This window comes from Podarcis muralis, chromosome 3 (genome assembly GCF_964188315.1).
Source record: "Podarcis muralis chromosome 3, rPodMur119.hap1.1, whole genome shotgun sequence".
NCBI lineage: Eukaryota > Metazoa > Chordata > Lepidosauria > Squamata > Lacertidae > Podarcis > Podarcis muralis.
The window spans coordinates 116318051-116333492 of NC_135657.1; the positions used below are offsets into that span (position 1 = coordinate 116318051).

The 15442-nt window shown below is 46.3% G+C and overlaps 1 protein-coding gene across 4 annotated transcripts in view; it reads left to right on the top strand.

The window, feature by feature from the left end:
• SPRED2 (sprouty related EVH1 domain containing 2) overlaps positions 1-5686 on the top strand; it is an 87609-nt gene extending 81923 nt beyond the window's left edge. For all 4 annotated transcript variants that reach the window (XM_028722041.2, XM_028722040.2, XM_028722042.2 and 1 more), the window contains one exon: positions 324-5686. In XM_028722041.2, coding sequence (XP_028577874.2) covers positions 324-977 — 654 coding nt within the window. In that variant the 3' untranslated portion in view covers positions 978-5686. The remainder of the gene's footprint in view (positions 1-323) is intronic.
• Positions 5687-15442: the final 9756 nt, after the last annotated feature.

Here is a 15442-nt window from a genome sequence, read left to right on the forward strand (position 1 = left end):
TCGTGCGGGTTATATCTGCAAAATGCTTTTGATCCACTTCCAGCTATATGTACCACAATAACTTGGATAATGGGATTTTTCTGGCATTTGAAATGAATGAAAGCGCTCCTCGTCCACTTCAAATACCTTTTGGTGATTGGAGCAGTGAGAAATTTAAAACGAAGTCTGCCTTGCTTGTATCCTGTTATGTATATAAACATGTGTATCTGTCTAGAGAGGTTAGATGATAGAATAACAGAAAATATATTTATTATCTAAACTTCTTGAGTGTGTCATGCGTTGCCCGCTTTTGAGATGTTCTTTTTGAAATGCTTCTCCCACAGTCCATCCCACGATCCTATCGGCACGTCAGCTTCCCGGACGACGACGAGGAGATTGTGCGGATTAACCCACGAGAAAAGATCTGGGTGACGGGTTATGAGGACTACCGCCACACCCCCATGCGGGAGAAGTACATTGATCCAGACGATGGGGACTCGTATGTGCGATTTGCCAAAACCGAGGCCTCCAAACACGATTACAATTACCCTTACGTGGGCAACTCTGACTTCGATCTGTGCGAAGACATCAAGGGCACTGTGGTTAAGACTCAGCCTGCCAGGTGCAAATCACGGCGGCGAAAGGAGGATGGGGAGAGGTCTAGGTGCGTCTACTGCAGGGACATGTTCAACCACGAGGAGAACAGGCGGGGTCAGTGCCAGGATGCTCCGGACAGAATAAAGAGTTGCATCCGCCAAGTCAGCTGTATGTGGTGTGCGGACAGCATGCTCTATCACTGTATGTCTGACCCAGAAGGAGACTATACAGACCCTTGCTCTTGCGATACCAGTGATGACAAGTTTTGCCTCCGGTGGTTGGCCCTTATCGCCTTGTCCTTCCTTGCCCCCTGTATGTGCTGTTACCTGCCCCTCCGGGCTTGCTATCACTGTGGGGTCATGTGCAGGTGTTGCGGTGGGAAACACAAAGCAGCTGGATGACAACACCCGAAGCTTTCCCCTTTTAGCCTAAGGAGCAGCTTGGTCCGGAGCGTTCTCAATTTTTACGTACGTCGTCACACGGCCCAAGGAGACTGACAAGAGTTCAGAAACCGGTGGGCTCGTCCCTCCTCCTCTTCCCCCTTTCTCTCCCCTTCCCACTCGGCTGCTATGCATTGGTTGCTCACTGAGTTCTAACAGACTGATGTGCAGCATAAAAGACTTTTGTATTATTGATCTGTAATCAAGCAAGAATGTCTTGTACATGTTTATACCTCCCCTCTCCCTTTCCCCTCAGTTGAATGGTTGAGTGTGGTGGACTTTCAGAACTTATTACGGCTGTATCTGTATTTAGCAACCTATCGACACATGTGGAAATAAGGTATAATGAAATCCCACTTTAAATTGTGTTCAACTTGCAGCCAGTAAGTGTGTGTGTGTGTGTGTGTGTGTGTGTGTGTGTGTGTGTGTGTGAGAGAGAGAGAGAGAGAGAGAGAGAGAGAGAGAGTGTATAGAAATTGTGGTAATAACAAATGTGTACCATGACACAGTATCGCTGACAATCTTTATTGTGAGAATTTTGAGTCCATCCGTTCTTTTGACAGTTGCTTTGAATGATTTCTCCCATCACCAAGTATTCAAGCAAAATGTGGGAAATGAGCCTTAGTATCACCTGTATGACATTTGTGAATCTGAGAACTTGTGTTTCAGACCAATTTTACACGTGAAAGGGAAACCCTTAAGTGTCTTCTCTCTTCTCCCCTCCCCCCACACCACCACCTTAGTCTTTCTCCTCCAAATAACATTGGAAATTATAGCTTTAGTGTTGGTATTCTTCACAGTGGAAATACTCCTCTATCCTACAGTGTTTCTATTTGAAACAAAGGGGGAATTTCACAAGTTACTAAATTAGCAGGTACACTCGCGTGCTTGTGGTGTACCTTGAAACATATGAGGGAACATAGTTGTCTTTTATTTTTATGTTTATTTTAACCATGTCTACAGTCTTGTGTACTAAGGATGGGTGACAATTCTGCTCTCTCTAGAATCCAGGAGCATTTGGGGAATGGATCTGGGGCCCTGTGTTTTTCCAGCGTTTCCAAACCAACCTGGGAATACAGGGGAGCCTCCCCAGCCGGCAGGAGCTGGTCTGTGCAAAGTGTTTTCATTTGTGCTTTGCCTGCCTCTCCCTGCCTTGGAGGCCTTTCGGACCAGGCGAGGGAGTTTTGAAACTCCTCCTGGACCACTTCCAAGCTTTTTGGACAGAGGGAAAACTCCCACTGCCTGCATCTGAGACTGTCAGGTGTGGCTGTGGATCCAGCACCATGACAGGCATCCTATCATCACAGCATTTGACAATCACCTGGGCGTGGCTTCTCTTTTTCAGTTTTCCTCCGAAGGCCTACAGGAATCTGAAGGGGGGGGGAGTGAAATTGACAAACATCACCCCCACCCCCATCCGGAGAAGCCTAGTAAAACTTTCTGAGCTAATCACTTTCACTGGGATTCTCTAAGCCAGCTGTAGAGAAATGTGTGTGTGTCAGTTTCAAGAAAGCTTTAACGTTGCTGCGCATTGCAGGGTCTCTTTCTTCCACCTTTTTTTTCCAAGTGCATTGGTGAAATTGACCGATAAAGGATCTCCCCCCCCCCCCCAAACCTGGGCAGCAAGTCTCTTCCATCCCCCAAGCCTTTGGATCTGCAAAGTAGGCGCGCTTGCAGTGTGGGCACGAATAATTCCTGGTGGATTTAATGCGCAGATAGGTAGCAGAAAGTACCGAGGGGGGAAATGTGCTATGGTGTTACCAGGGTTTTCCATGGTGTGGCCTGATCTGACCCCCCAGTTCTGTCTGCTGTGCAGACTGCAGGATCCGCCCGGGGTCAGCAGAGGGCCGTGCCTCTTTCTGCTTCCAAATGCACTGAACCAGCATATTTGGGATCTGCAGAGAACCCAGGGCAGACATCCCTTAGGCCAGAGCTGGGTCAGTCCCAGGCACCCGGTCACCTTGGTGCCTTCAAACCAAACACTAGGAACATTGAAGCATTCCCCCCCAGCCCTGCCCTAAGTTAGAGGCAGGCCCTGCAGAAATCCGTGGGTGCCCCAACACGGAAAGGCAGTTGATTTCGGTAGTACTTGGTGGTGCATAAAACGTGCTTTGCAGGATCTGTACCTTCTAACAGGCTGCTTCTTTCTTGGTTGCGAAATGCGCACAGTAGGGTGACACGATGCTTTTGACTTTGTGTGGGTTTGCTTTTCTTCTTCGAAGCCATGTCTTGTGTACAAGGCTTGTAATTATCTGGGGAAATAAGAATATTTTTCTAATATATGACATGGAATGGCCTTTTTTTTATTATTCAAAGGAATAATGTAGAGCAGTTTAGCTATAATATAGCATAGTACAATCTGAGTAATCCGAGGCAGCTAGAGGCACCGGCTTGTGAGAACTGGCGCTGCTGTTTCTGCCATAATATTTTTTCCGCAGCCAAGTGCCGGTGAGTGCGGGCCCTTGCCCCCCCCCTCCTTCTTGCACATTGACATGAGTCTTAAAGGAAGAGGAACTGAATTTTATTTTATTTTATTGCCAAATAGATGCAAAGAGCGACACGCTTGCCACTCTCCTTGTGAAAACGGGCCACAAAGGAGTCACCACAGCTTTTTGTCACATATGCAATGGGTGTGTGTGGCGTATGTTACGGATGAAACCTGGAGCTTGAGCAGATCTGCTTACACTCAGGCACTGACCTAATGATTTGATTATGAGCTTTTCTGTTTGGATTCTAAACTCCTGGGCACATGGCGGCACCCATTGGGCCAACCCAGAAACTCGTGGGCCAGGATCCAGGGCCATTTGGCAAAGCAATTATTTGCAAAAACAGACCCTGCACCCTACCCTCTTTCCACCAGACAAGCCACTGTCGTGAAACTCAGGGGACCTTCAGGAGCAGTTTCGGAAACCAAGCGGGGAGACCTTTGGGGTGGAGGTGGGGGGTCTGTGTTGAAACTTGAACATTCCTAGGGACTTCTGCGGGATCCTTCTTGCCTTCGCAGCATAGAAGCGACTGGAGCACAGCCCTTTTCCCACTCACCGCAAAGGCACAGCCATAAGCTCCCATAGCAGTGGGGTGGGGTGGGGGTGGGAATTTGTGTTAGAGCTCCTCCCCATGCCAATAATTACCCTCGTTTTTTGGGGAGGAGCTGCAGCATGGGCTCTACCCAGGTGGCTTAGGACTTATTACCTTTGCATACAGGAAAGAGCATATTGCAGTAGCTTCCATTTCTCAAAGGTAATGGAAAGAGGGACCCAGACACCATCACACACACACACACACACATATATATATATATATATATATATATATATATATATATATATATGAACCAAGGCAGAAGAATTCTGGACTGTACCACTAAAGTTAGGGAGTCACATTTAATTTCCCCCCTATTAGAAAACAACTGAAGACTCGTTGCTTGTAACAAGCTAGCAGACCAGAGAGATTAAGCATGCATATTTTTCTGATGTGCTAGTCTATTAGGCTTATTAAGCAGGTAAAAATAATAATAATAATAATCTGCAACCTGCAGTGATACAGTCTAAAATTCTATATAATGTGTAGATTGGCTGTGTGATCTCTCAAGTTCATATTTTGGTATTCAAGATTTGGGATTTGTCTGTAACATATATAACGTAGGCTTCAATGTTTTTGCATTGGTTAGGTTTTACGTTTGTAAATGTAAATGGACTGCTAAATGGCAAGGGGAGTTTTTCATTTTCATTTATTTTATTTTATTTTGTAAACTCGTGGAAAGAATAAATATTTTGTGCCTAATAGCAAATGACAAATCGCTGTAAATGGTGACTAGCAAACATCATGCCAGCCTCAAAATAAAATAATAACAAAGTGATGGGGACAGTATTTTGGTTTTGCAAGTTGTTCCGCTATTCTGAATTTCTGTAAGGTCTCCCCCCCCCCACAAAAGCACAACACTACAGAAGAGATCTTACAGGTTGCCAAGCCTCTCAGTTCAAGTGCCCCTATTTATTTTGCTAAAGCAGACGTACTCCAAGCCGCGATGTATGTCCTCTTCTGTAAATTCCCTCTTTTCTCTGGTTTTGTTTTAATCCTGATTCAGTCGTTCCGTGTTTGTTCTCCCTCTCCCTCTCTCCCCCTCCATGTGAGTTGTTGGGGGGGGTGTTTTTGTTTTCGTTAGTGCAGCGAAATTGGCACAAGGGTAGAAACGGGAGGCTGGGAGGGGGGTTTCCCCCCTGTAAATATTTCCCATTGATCTCCACACTGCAGCTGAACAGTGTTTAGTGTTTTTCCTCTGTTGGTTTTTCAGTACTGACATTAATCATCTGAGAAATTATTCAGATTTTATTTTTGTATCTGTGGTAACAATCCATTAACCAAAAGCTGTTTCTTTCCCCCCAGTTCGGAACATTTCCCCCCCCCCCCCCAAAGCTCTTGCTCACATTAACAAATTTAAGTGCCTGAAGCAAACCTTCTATTATGTATCTGTATACTAAAAGTTTAAAACTCTGTTGTATTGATTTTTATAAGCCTTTTTACCTCCGTGTAAAGAATATATATACAAGTGTATGATGTATATTTTAGTTCTTAACTTCTTTTTTTATTGTTTCTAATATGTATGATCATTGTAGCTATTGCTTTAAAAATGTACCGTGTAAATATAAATACATCATATCAAAAGAAAAGCTGTGTGAGATGCTTTGCAAGTCTTTAACTAAAAGGTTTGGGTATCTGAAAGATGGGAACCAAGATGTATCTTTGTGCTGCATTCCAGAATACTAAAGGTGCAACCAAATACATCTTCTGAGCAATAATTTCTTAGCACAAGGAAATTGTAGTGTGAAATGGGAAAGCGTTGTCATGTCCTTTCCCCACGATAGCAGCTGATCTAGAAAGTGCAGTCATGGATATTGTAGCTCATGCTACTTTTTCCTTCACTGATCTCAGGTGGAGAAGTTCAGTTCCACAAACTGGTCCTAAATTCAAAGCTGCTCTTCATCTGCACTTCCTCGACATATGCAGGACAATATTTGTGCCTGCAGTTCTTCCATGAGGAAGGAGGAGACATTGATCTCCATTGTGAGTGCGTTGGGAAGTGGTGACAACATAGTGCCCCCCTAACTTGATATTTTATAGGGAAGCGGGTGGCGCCGTGGTCTAAACCACAGAGCCTAGGGCAGGGGTCTGCAACCTTTAAGACAAAAAGAGCCACTTGGACCCGTTTCCGAAGGGGGAAAAACTGGGAGCCGCAAAACCATTGCGACATTTAAAGCATGTGCGCCGCTGCCCTCCGATCTGACAGCGGGCGGGAAGGTGACGTCGGGACGGTGCGTGACTAACGCACGCACCGCCCCCATGCGACGTCACGGCCAGTACAGCGCCCGCCACAGTGGGGAGTGTCGGGGCGCACAATGCGCCTCCTCCCCTCGCTAGTATCCGCCCCGGAGTCGCGGCAAAGGTTTAAAAGAGCCACATGCGGCTCCGGAGCCGCGGGTTGCAGACCCCTGGCCTAGGGCTTACCGATCGGAAGGTCGGTGGTTCGAATCCCCACGATGCGGTGAGCTCCCGTTGCTCGGTCCCTGCTCCTGCCAACCTAGCAGTTCGAAAGCACGTCAAAGTGCAAGTAGATCAATAGGTACCGCTACGGCAGGAAGGGAAACAGTGTTTACGTGTGCTGCTCTGGTTCGCCAGAAGCAGCTTATTCAAGCTGGCCACATGACCCGGAAAGCTGTCTGCGGACAAACGCTGGCTCCCTCGGCCAGTAAAGCAACCCCAGAGTCATCCGCGACTGGACCTAACGGTCAGGGGTCCCTTTACCTTTACCTTTAACTTGATATTAGGCTGCAGTCTTATGCAGTGGCAGTAAACTCAGTTCAACCTCTGTGTGTGCATGTGTGTGCAGGCTTCCTCTGTGTTAATCCTAACATTTTTTTCTCTCCAGTATTGGCATTTTGTATCAGGAAAGAAACTACATCCAACCCACATGTTTTTAAATTACTGTAACTTCACTATAGGTTTTTAAATGCAAAATCCTATTTTGATATGGTTTGTTGTTGTTGTTTAGTCGTTTAGTCGTGTCCGACTCTTCGTGACCCCCTGGACCAGAGCACGCCAGGCACTCCTGTCTTCCACCGCCTCCCGCAGTTTGGTCAGGCTCATGTTTGTAGCTTCGAGAACACTATCCAACCATCTCATCCTCTGTCGTCCCCTTCTCCTTGTGCCCTCCATCTTTCCCAACATCAGGGTCTTTTCCAGGGAGTCTTCTCTTCTCATGAGGTGGCCAAAGTATTGGAGCCTCAACTTCACGATCTGTCCTTCCAGTGAGCACTCAGGTCTGATTTCCTTAAGAATGGATGTGTTTGATCTTCTTGCAGTCCATGGGACTCGGTTTACTGCTTTTAAAAAAACCAAAACCCATTTCTAGTGGTAATTCCAGAATTCTCAAATAATCCTCTCTCTCTTAACATAGGAGAACAGATTTCGTTCTCTGTTGATTCTCTGCCCCTGGGTTCATTCTTGCCCTGCCCTCTTCCTACACAGATATATCCAGTTTCACAGGGGAGAGAACCAGATCAACAGTGAGTGAGGCTTTCAGTGCTATCAACACTGAAGAGACTGTCCAATGTAATAAAAGCATTCTAGGTATGGAGATACTGAAAGTGTACTGTAGCCTAGTGGATAATCCTCTTGTGAGTCTGAGAGACCCAGCTCTCTCTGAGAGGTGATGTACTATTCCCCCCCCCCCCGCCGTGAGATCAGTGCGCAGTTCACAGAACGTACAAATTTCAGCTCCAAGATCCTGATCTTTTGAGACTCCAAAATGTTTCCACCCTTTGTTTCAGAACACTCTTGACTTCAGTACAGTGAAACCTCAGTTTTTGAGCGTCTCAGAAGCCGAACAATTCGGAACCCAAACACGGAAGTAATTGCTTCTGTTTTCTAACATTTTTCAGAAGTCAAACAGCTTCCAGGGAGTTTTTTTTCTTTCTTCCAATTGACTTTGCAGCCAGCCCATTGATCTTTGGCTTTCTAACGTTTTGGAAGCTGAACAGTCTTCCGGAACGGATTACGTTCGAAAACTGAGGTTCCACTGCAGTAGTGATCTGTCCACAAATCTCAGGAACTGGGGAGAAGGGTTTAAAATTCAAGCATCTTTGGTTTCTGTATCTCATGATCTCACTTGGGATTAGTTGTATCAGCTCAGCTAGGTAACAGGAAGTCTTCCTATCAGTGCCATGGATCTTCACACTTCATAGCAGCTTTCTAAACATGATGACATACTGCATATCCATAGCCCAAGGGACTTTTAACTCTTGGTAGGGAATCATGTTGGCATTCTGAAACAATTCCCAATAAATTTAGTGGGACTTGACCCCGAGCAAGTAAGCCTATGATTCCAGCCTTGTTTTCTAAAGGAGGTCTCCTTCTGCATTCATGTAACTCTCCAGAGGCTATTAATTATTTTCTTGCTTTTTATGTATGGAAGAACTAAGAATTACAGTATGGATACCCAATCAGCCTTAATTTCAGGCAAGTCAATATTGCCATCCTTTATTTGACCATATAAAACGCTCTCCACCTTTTCCCAGAAGCTTTACAGGTTTTAGGTGACCTAGTAACATCTGTGGTTGTATTATATATATTAATTAAAATGCACTAGTTAAACTGCTGCCCTTTCAAGGTGGCTCTCTGTGGCAATGCTTGTTTGTGTAAAGCTCGCTGAGTGCAGTCATCAACTTTTAAAACATCCTCGGAGTCTTGCATCCACTACTGAGTTGTCCGAAGTGATGCTGTGCATCTGCGCAGCACAGATTGACCACTAAAAATCAAACATTGCAGGAGGTAACTTGTGAAAATACAAAAAAAGGCACTGTCTTGCTAAAGCAGCTTGATTGACAGCTCTGTTTTCCATTAATGGATGAGGGAAGAAATGAGATAAACTGTACTCCTACACTGCTTTTTGTGCTACCTAAAACACTGGTCAGCATTGAACGGTTTCACTGTATCCATTGCTCGGAATTAGACCTGTCATGAGCAGAGCACACCATGCCGGAACAGAGATGGCCGATTCTTGCTCTCTGCAGCTGTGGAGTGTGGGTGGGTGCAAAGAAGATATTGCTGATATCCAAATCCATTTGGGAAGCTTGCAAATACCTCCAACCATGCTCTGGAAAACACTGCCAAAAGCAGGATAACTGCCATGCTCCTGTGCATTTTAACAGCCTGGTATGCAAAAGATTGCAAGTGAACATTTCTCCCCCACCCCCACCCCCCACTTTGATATCTTTGAACCTAGCAGTGCAGCAGGTGGAGATGCCAAGGTATGGTTTATATTGAGATTGGAAATATTCTCGGCCAAATCAAATGTATTCATTCTGTATTTTTATCTTCACTTTGAGGTCTGATGGGCCTGCTATACAGCTGTCCTTACCCATGAGGGTGTCCCACCAGCAAGGGGAGGTAGAGGTTAGTAGGCCCACAATTCTGGAACAGATGAGAAGGTAAGGCAAGCTCAGTAAAGGGTAAAGGTAAAGGGACCCCTGACCATTAGGTCCAGTCGTGACTGACTCTGGGGTTGCGGCGCTCATCTTGCTCTATTGGCCAAGGGAGCCGGCGTACAGCATGACTAAGCCACTTCTGGCGAACCAGAGCAGCGCACGGAAATGCAGTTTACCTTCCCGCTGGAGCGGTACCTATTTATCTACAATGGTACCTCGCAAGACGAATGCCTCGCAAGACAAAAAACTTGCTAGACGAAAGGGTTTTTTGTTTTTTGAGCTGCTTCGCAAGACAATTTTCCCTATGGGCTTGCTTCACAAGACGGAAACGTCTTGCGGGGCACCACTGTAGTTGGTCAAGGGAACCATGGACTCAAAAAGGTTAAAAACCTTGGAATTAGATAGTCAAGAGTGCTGCAACTGTTCAAGTGGTACCTCAGGTTACAAACACCTCGGGTTACAAAAGCTTCAGGTTACAAACTCCGCTAACCTGGAAGTATCAATCTTTATTACGGTCCAGAGACCCAACAAATCGTTCCAAAGCAATGCACAATTCATACAGCCTACCTAACCTGGAAGTAGTACCTTGGGTTATGAACTTTGCCCCACGATGAGAACAGAAATCGCGTGCTGGCTGCAGGAGGCCCCATTAGCAAAAGCGTGCCTCAGGTTAAGAACAGTTTGTGTTAAGAACGGACCTCCGGAACGAATTAAGTTCGTAACCCAAGATACCACTGTAAAGGGATGGTGTCCATTTCTGCAGCTGTTGGCAGTAGGATTCCTAGCTGTGGGAAATCTCCGGATCTTCCTGTTACTCAAGAGTAGACTGTGGTGCAGTCATTGGAGTCTGTTGGCAAAGGAGTCTCCTTGGGGTTCAGTAGGTGACATGTGGGAATACCTTTTATTGGGACCAACTGAAGAAAAAGCAAAAAGTAACAAAATAGCCTATGGACTACCACAGCTGGATTTGAACCAGCTTGCTATGTGTCCCACTCCCACCCCTCAACAGTTCAGGTGGTGGGAGTGGTCCCAAGAGGCTGGGACTTATTCTCCTCACACATGGACATCACTCCATTGGTGCCCTTTCTGGGAGTGAAGCACTCTGCCCTGCCACTGCTCACTCCCAGCAGACACAGAATCCTAGAATTGTAGATTCATCTAGTCCAACCCCCTGCATTGCAGAAATCCTTTGCCCAACATGGGGCTTGAACCCACGACCCCCAGATTAAGTCTTATGCTATACCAGCTGGATCCTCGACTAGCTAGTGCTCTGAGCAGAAGTCTAACATAGGATGTGGTAAAAGGTAAAGGGACCCCTGACCATTAGGTCCAGTCATGACTGACTCTGGGGTTGCGGTGCTCATCTCGCTTTATTGGCCGAGGGAGCTGGCAGACAGCTTCCGGGTCATGTGGCCAGCATGACTAAGCCGCTTCTGGCGAACCAGAGCAGCGCACGGAAACGCTGTTTACCTTCCCGCCGGAGCAGTACCTATTTATCTACTTGCACTTTGACGTGCTTTCGAACTGCTAGGTTGGCAGGAGCAGGGACCGAGCAATGGGAGCTCACCCTGTCATGGGGATTCGAACTGCCGACCTTCCGATCAGCAAGCCCTCAGTGGCTTAGACCACAGTGCCACCTGCATCCCAAAGGATGGGGGTAGATGGGGGTTATTCTCCCTGCAAAGTTAGATAATGGTATTCTCTTCCCATGGGGGTTCATTTATGGGTCTCTCTAAACGCAGAGAGCGGTGAGGCTCAAGGATTCCTGGTTTTCATACATCTGCAATGGGAGGGGCCCTTTTTCCTATTGAAATTCCATATTGAATTAATGTTCAGTGTATACACCAAGATGCAACCATCAAACTATTTCACAGATGTGTTTTCCTCTTGACTTTAGAGAGGGGGCCACTACCCATTCTATATCGTGCAATTCAGCTAATCCGTAAAAGGTCGTGCCTTTGAGTTGAGTTGGTACAGCAAGATCCAGTCTGCTGCAACATTTCCACAAGGTAATGGGCAGAGGTCCTCGCTAACCTGCCTACCTGAGACCATTATTCATATGAGATCTTACACAGTGGAGCTGCTGTGAAAAACAAAGACTGGATGGAGAACAAGGTCTACCTAGTAATACAATGTTTATATATGTATTTCTCCAACTAATTTTGCAGACTCAGATATGTCAGCAAATAGGCAAAACGACGCCTCTCGCCACAGACCGAGGAACCTTGCTAAACTCTCATTTCATAGTGGAGGCCATGCCTGGATCACATAAGGAGAAACCAGGAAATACCTTGAAGGGCTGTTCAGACCCATCCGCTTTGCAAATGATTCTCAAAAGGTGAGCTGTTTCTTTCCAGACCCTAGAAGGGGGCTGAGTGTAGTTTACTTTCAACTGGGGAGGGGGATAAAATGCATTTATTCTTTTCAACACAGCTTCCCATTCTTTGAGTTCTGTGCCTATCATAATTCCCTCTATTTGTGGGGTGGGTGCCAATTCTTACATTGTCAAAAGTGCAACAGACACACACAGGAGGGCGGAATCAGCAGGCTTAGGGGAACCCCTAGGTTTAAAGGTAAAGGGACCTCTGACCATTAGGTCCAGTCGTGGGCAACTCTGAGGTTGTGGTGCTCATCTCGCTTTATTGGCTGAGGGAGCCAGCGTACAGCTTCCGGGTCATGTGGCCAGCATGACTAAACCACTTCTGGCAAACCAGAGCAGCGCAAGGAAACGCCGTTTACCTTCCCGCTGGAGCGGTACCTATTTATCTACTTGCACTTTGAAGTGCTTTCGAACTGCTAGGTTGGCAGGAGCAGGGACCGAGCAACGGGAGCTCACCCCGTCACGGGGATTCGAACCACCAACCTTCTGATCGGCAAGTCCTAGGCTCTGTGGTTTAACCCACAGCGCCAGGGGGAAACGCAGCCTTATGAGGGCAGAAAATGATCAGTGGGCACAGCAATCCAGAGAAGGTGGGCATGGGACTGGTCTCTCAGGTTTCACAAACGGCAGTCTACCGTATTGGCCCAAATATAAGACACACCGGACCTTTAAAATTCAAGGCTTATTTGTGTGTGCAGCCCACCTCCTGGCACTACTGCCCTGGACAGGGGGTGGCCGGCGCTTGGTGCCCTGCTCCACAAGCCAGTGCCAGCGCTTGGTTCCAAGCGCACTGCATGCCCACCTCCTGGCACTCCTGGCACTACCTCCCCAAGCCAGTGGCGCCCCCGTTCATGGCGGTAGTGCTGGGAGGCAGGCGCACAGCATTCGGTTCTGAATATAAGCCACACTTTTTAAAAAATTAAATAATAATTTTTATTAGTATTTTCCACACAGCAACAACACGAAAAATATCGAAAAATAACAATACACAAAACACAAAAACCAACATACAAAAAAAACACAAATCCATATCTTACAAGTTAATAATATAAACACTAAAATGAAAAGCAAGCATTGACTTCTCCACCAATCCCACAACACCTCCCTTACCTCTCATTGTGTCTTCCTGTTTTCCTTATCATCTCTATCCTAGCACCTAGATATAGATCCCTCTTTCTTATCCTTTCACTTCACAAGGTTATTCCAGACTCAGCCAGATTTCTGTCCTCGAACCTTGGCTTTTAAGGTATTCATTTAAACACTCCCATTCCTTTTTCACTTCACTTTTTGGTTTTTGTCTTATTATATCTGTCAATTTGGCTAATTCTAAATATTCTGATATATATATAAGCCGCACTTTAACTTTTCAGTGTCAGAATTGGGGGGCGGGGAGAGAAGTGTGGCTTATATTCAGAGCAATACGTTACTTTAAATTGCTACCTTGGGGGCTCCTCTCAGGTCAAATCCAGCAAAACTGGAACAAAGCAAATGACACTTGAAGACAGACCCAGCTTAAGAGTTCCTATTCTTATCCTTGATATTTCATCCCCCTCGGCCGCAGACTGCAATAGCACACATACCAGAGGTACGCCAGAGGTACGCCGCAACATTTTGTTGTGGACCCCACTTGCGGTCGCCTGTATTGCCCTCTGTTGATGGATGCCTTGTTCTTCCCTCCATTGAGATCCAGACATGGCTTAATCAAAGCAGAAAGGCAGTTGGTCTAATTGAGACCTGTAAAAGAAGTAAAGGCTATTGTTGTCCAAAGACAACAAATGATTATTGAAGAATTAAACAATTCATTCGCTAATGTTCCTTACACATGTCAGCAAAGAGTAAACCCTAAGGCACAATAGGGCAATCCTCTGCATGCCTCCTGCATAGCCCCGCTGACCTGCATGAAGGCCTGCAAACTTAATACAGTGGTACCTCGGGTTACATATGCTTCAGGTTACACGCTCCACTAAGCCAGAAATAGTGCTTCAGGTTAAGAACTTTGCTCCAGGATGAGAACAGAAATTGTGCTCTGGCGGCGCGGCAGTAGCAGGAGGCCCCATTACCTAAAGTGGTGTTTCAGGTTAAGAACAGTTTCAGGTTAAGTACGGACCTCCGGAACGAATTAAGTACTTAACCCGAGGTACCACTGTAACTGAAAAGTGTTTGTTTCACTGTCTTCCTTTCCCACCTCTCACCTGCCCTAACGAAACCCTCTTTCCTCTTAAATGCTTTGGAATCCTGCTGTTGAATGCAGCACCTCATCAACACACTTTGGTTTTTCAGAAATAGCTTGCAAAAGCTACGCAGAACTGCAGTCAGAATTTGCCTGACGTGCAGCGTTTTGGTTTTCTTCGTGGCAAAATCAACCCCACCCCTTGGTAAAAGGATGGCAACCACGGGGAAGAGGAATTCCCTCCGAAGAAATGCACACCTGTATTATGACCACCAGGAAGCAGCTGGTCTGTGGCAGCCAAAAACACTTCCCAGCTGTCTGTCAAGCCTTGTCCGGAATTATTACATCCTTGATAGTCCTCCCTCCTTTTGAGGAGCTGTTTCTTCTGACTTTCAGCAGAGAATCAAGAAGAGGAAAGGGAACCATCCCTCTTAAATGCTGGGAGAGAGGTAAATTGGCGCATTTTGTGATCACCAGCTGAAGCGCAGCCCAAGGTTATTCAAGTTCATTATGATAAGAATAGAGGAGATGCAAGTGTAACGTGTGTGTGACTCATGACAGCAGATGGCTCTTGGGCTGCGCTGAATGCCATTTTAGAGAACTCCCTGGATAAAGAGACCCTGAGCTCTGCTATCCAAAACACATACCCCCAATCTGGAAAGATCTGTATTTAACGGCAAGGGAAGAGCTCTTGTTCCCTACGGTAAGAGGCAAGAGGACACTTCGTAATAACATGGAAGAGTGAGAGCCAGGATAATAAATAGTTATCTTTACAATCTGTAGTTTAACACTGAGATGTCAGCAGCAGCTGATGCTCAGTCTTGCTTTCAGCCCCATCCAGGTGGAAGGAGGGAGAAAAGGAAATTGCAAGAAGTGAGGTCACTACCCAAGTCAGCAGAGCAAACTGAGGACACAGCACACTCATTATTTTACTCCGTGTTGGGGTCTGCGGGGAGGATACCCTCAAAAAGAGGGACTTGAGCCGGGAGAAGTATTTTTTAGAAGCTTAGGAATGGTGTTGTTAAAATAATTAAAATGATGTACCGTATTTTTCGCTCCATAAGGCGCACCGGACCATAAGGCGCACCTAGTTTTTAGAGGGGAAAATCAAGGGGGGGAAATCTCTTTTTTTTTTTCCCAGCCCCAAAGAGCAGCGGACAGGCTGTGCGCTTTTCTATGAGGAGGGAGAAGGGACTGACTGGCCGTGTCAGTCCCTTCTCCCTCCTGGGGCAAAGACCACAAGAGCCGCGCGGAGCTTGTGTGTGGCTCTTGGGGGCTTTTCCTGCCTGCCTCCCCCCTGCATTCGCTCCATAAGACGCACACACATTTCCCCTTACTTTTTAGGAGGGGAAAAGTATGTCTTATGGAGCAAAAAATACGGTACTTTAAATTA